Here is a 2,558-nt window from a genome sequence, read left to right as displayed (position 1 = left end):
CACCCCCGCTCCCCACCTCCCAAGGGAAGCACCAGCTCTGCGGGCTCCAGGAAAGGGCTCTGTCCCTCTGTTGTCCCTGGAAGCACCCCAGATACAGGACAGGGAGAGTCCCCGGAGGAACTACAGCCATATGGACAGTCCCCCCTCCCCCAAAAGCGCAGCTCCCAGGCACGCAAGGCACCTTGAGGCTCCACCGCCCCCAACAGGCTGCCTGGAGCAAGCCGACCCCCAACACCTGTCCAGCACACATTAGATTTTAGACTCTCCCATCAGTCCAGACCCCACACCACAGCAGGGATCAGCATCCGGTGGTACAGGGGGCCCAGAGGCAGTCGTGGGGTGCCTGGCTGCACTGGTGAAGGCAGATCTGGGCCCCACTGGGCCCTGACAGAGTGTCCCACACAAAGAAGCTTGGGCATCCTCAGGGCGATGCCCCAATCACCAGTTTCTTCCCAGGGCATTGGACTGTGCTTTGAGGCACCAGGGGGAATCAAGGAGTATGATGGGGCTTTTAGACGGAGCAAGAGGATTGGGGGGCCCAGGGGTCCCTAAAGCAGCCCCCCTCGCCCTCCTAAGGTTCTCCAGGCATCTTAGGGTTGGCACCACCAGGAGGGACGGGCCAGAGAGCCGACAGGGGCTCCACTCTCACTGTGCCTGAGCTCCCCCAGCTGTATGTACCTTCTGCCCTCTCCACAGGGACCCAGCAACAGACTGGCTGCTGGGGGACACAGGTGGCTATTCTCACCCCACCTGTGAGTGGAACACCTCAGCCACACCTCCCCCTCAAGCTGTGCAAACAACCTGGCTGGAGGTCCAGGAGGTGCAGCCTGCCAGGAACACCTCCCGGTTCAAAGACACCCCCCAGCTACGAGGGGACAGAGCTGCCAGACCTGGGGCTGTCAGGGAGAGAAAGTGCAGGCCTGCTAGCCCCCCCCCAGCCCCGTCCTGTCCCCCACGCAGGCACGCACTCGCACTAAGGGAGAACAAACAGGGGGCAGCACGCTCCTGAGACATTCCTGGGACCTGGCACTTGCCCTGTGGCCCACCGTGGTACCCCCACCTGCTAGGACACCCCTGCTCTGGGACCAAAGTGGCCGAGCCTCCCCAGTGTCTCCCTGCAGGGAGAACACACGTCAGCCGCCAGCCTTCAAAGTCAGCTGGGTGCCCTCCTGGGACGCTCTGGCCTCAGTGCTCACCCAAGAATGAGCACCTACCCCACCCAGACACCCATGCACCTGGGTCACCCACCCATGGGCCACACAGGCTCAGGCATGCCCCCCCCCAGCCCGCCCCCCTGAGCCCCAAGCTCTGGACCACCACCTCCCCACTGGCAGGCAGGGAATCTGACTCACCCCGTGTTTGGATTTGAAAGAAGAGAAACACGGCTTTTATTACTTTTTTGGGTACAGATTCTTCTTTTGTGTCTAATATTTAGACAGTGGCACACACGCCGGAAGGGAAGGGAGACACGCCTGACGTCCATCCCTGCTGCTGACACCCCAGCTGGCTACAAAGTTGGGGCCCACTTCAACTCCCATAGACCCCCAGAAGCCAGCACCACCCCCTCCTCACAGTGTGGCACCCTTCACCAGCTCCCAGGGCACAATCAGAGGGCATGGCAGCATGGATGACCATACTCCCCTGCTTGGGGGGTGGGGTGGGGGGGGCGTCCACCAGGGCACAAGCCTGGTGTTTCTGGAATTTTCTGTTTATCACTCTCACAAGCGCAGAAGGCAGAGCCCCACCCTCTGCGTCCAAGCAATGGGGCTCAGGGGAGTTCGGGACACCGGAAGGTGACAGCGGGCCCCCCTGACCTCGCTGCCACCTGCATAGGACTTGATTTCGCTTTCCCGCAGAGTTTAGTCCAATCGGGTTCAAAATCAACGTCACCGCCTCTCCCTCGCCTGAAGATGCCCAAACCCTGGGCAGTGCGGCCAGGCCCCGCGGGTCTCTCCGGCACGCGGCGTGGAAACTTAACTCCTCTACCCACTGTCCCGCGGCTCCTACCGGGGTCAAACCTTTGGTCAACCCAGGGGGAGAATACCCCGGGATCGCGACCAAAGGCGACCACAGGCCACATAAGTCCCAGCTACCCTTCCGGCTCACGCTGGCCTGGCCGCTTCGCTGCCTTGCACTGGTCCCGAGCTGGCTTTGAAACGAGACGCCCATCGGGTCGGGAGAGGCACCGCCCCTGCCCCCCAAGGGCCAAAGCAGGACCCTCTGGATGAAAACCGGCCGGACATCCCGCCCCAAGCGACGCCCCCGCGCTCTCTGCCCGCACTGGTTCCAGGGAGCGCCGGCACGCGGCGGCGGGCGCGGAGGGGTCGTGCGCCCCAGCCGGCCCGGGAAGGATATGGGTTACAGACGAGGCGGAGACACCAGCTGCGCGGCCGCGTGGTCTGCCCGAGGCAGAAGAAGACGGTGGTCGCCAGCGCCGGGTACGGGACAGGCTGCTCCTCATCTGCGCCCAGCTCCGCGGCGCGCCCGGATGCCGGGCTACCGGGGGGCGACGCGCCCAACCTCCCCCCCACTCCCACCCCCGCCCACCCTTTGGCACC

The 2,558-nt window shown here is 64.0% G+C and overlaps 1 protein-coding gene across 1 annotated transcript in view; it reads right to left on the bottom strand.

Annotated features, from left to right (window-relative positions):
• CACNA1H (calcium voltage-gated channel subunit alpha1 H) overlaps positions 1–2,558 on the bottom strand; it is a 66,690-nt gene that overhangs the window by 59,867 nt on the left and 4,265 nt on the right. The window contains exon 2 of the mRNA XM_045286023.1: positions 2,356–2,496. Within this exon, the coding sequence (XP_045141958.1) occupies positions 2,356–2,496 (141 nt within the window). The remainder of the gene's footprint in view (positions 1–2,355; positions 2,497–2,558) is intronic.

This window comes from Echinops telfairi, unplaced genomic scaffold, assembly GCF_000313985.2.
Source record: "Echinops telfairi isolate 266 unplaced genomic scaffold, ASM31398v2 ScPeMD7_5;HRSCAF=22, whole genome shotgun sequence".
Lineage (NCBI taxonomy): Eukaryota > Metazoa > Chordata > Mammalia > Afrosoricida > Tenrecidae > Echinops > Echinops telfairi.
Note: the sequence above shows the minus strand (reverse complement) of the source record. Positions and strands in the feature narration are given on the sequence as shown.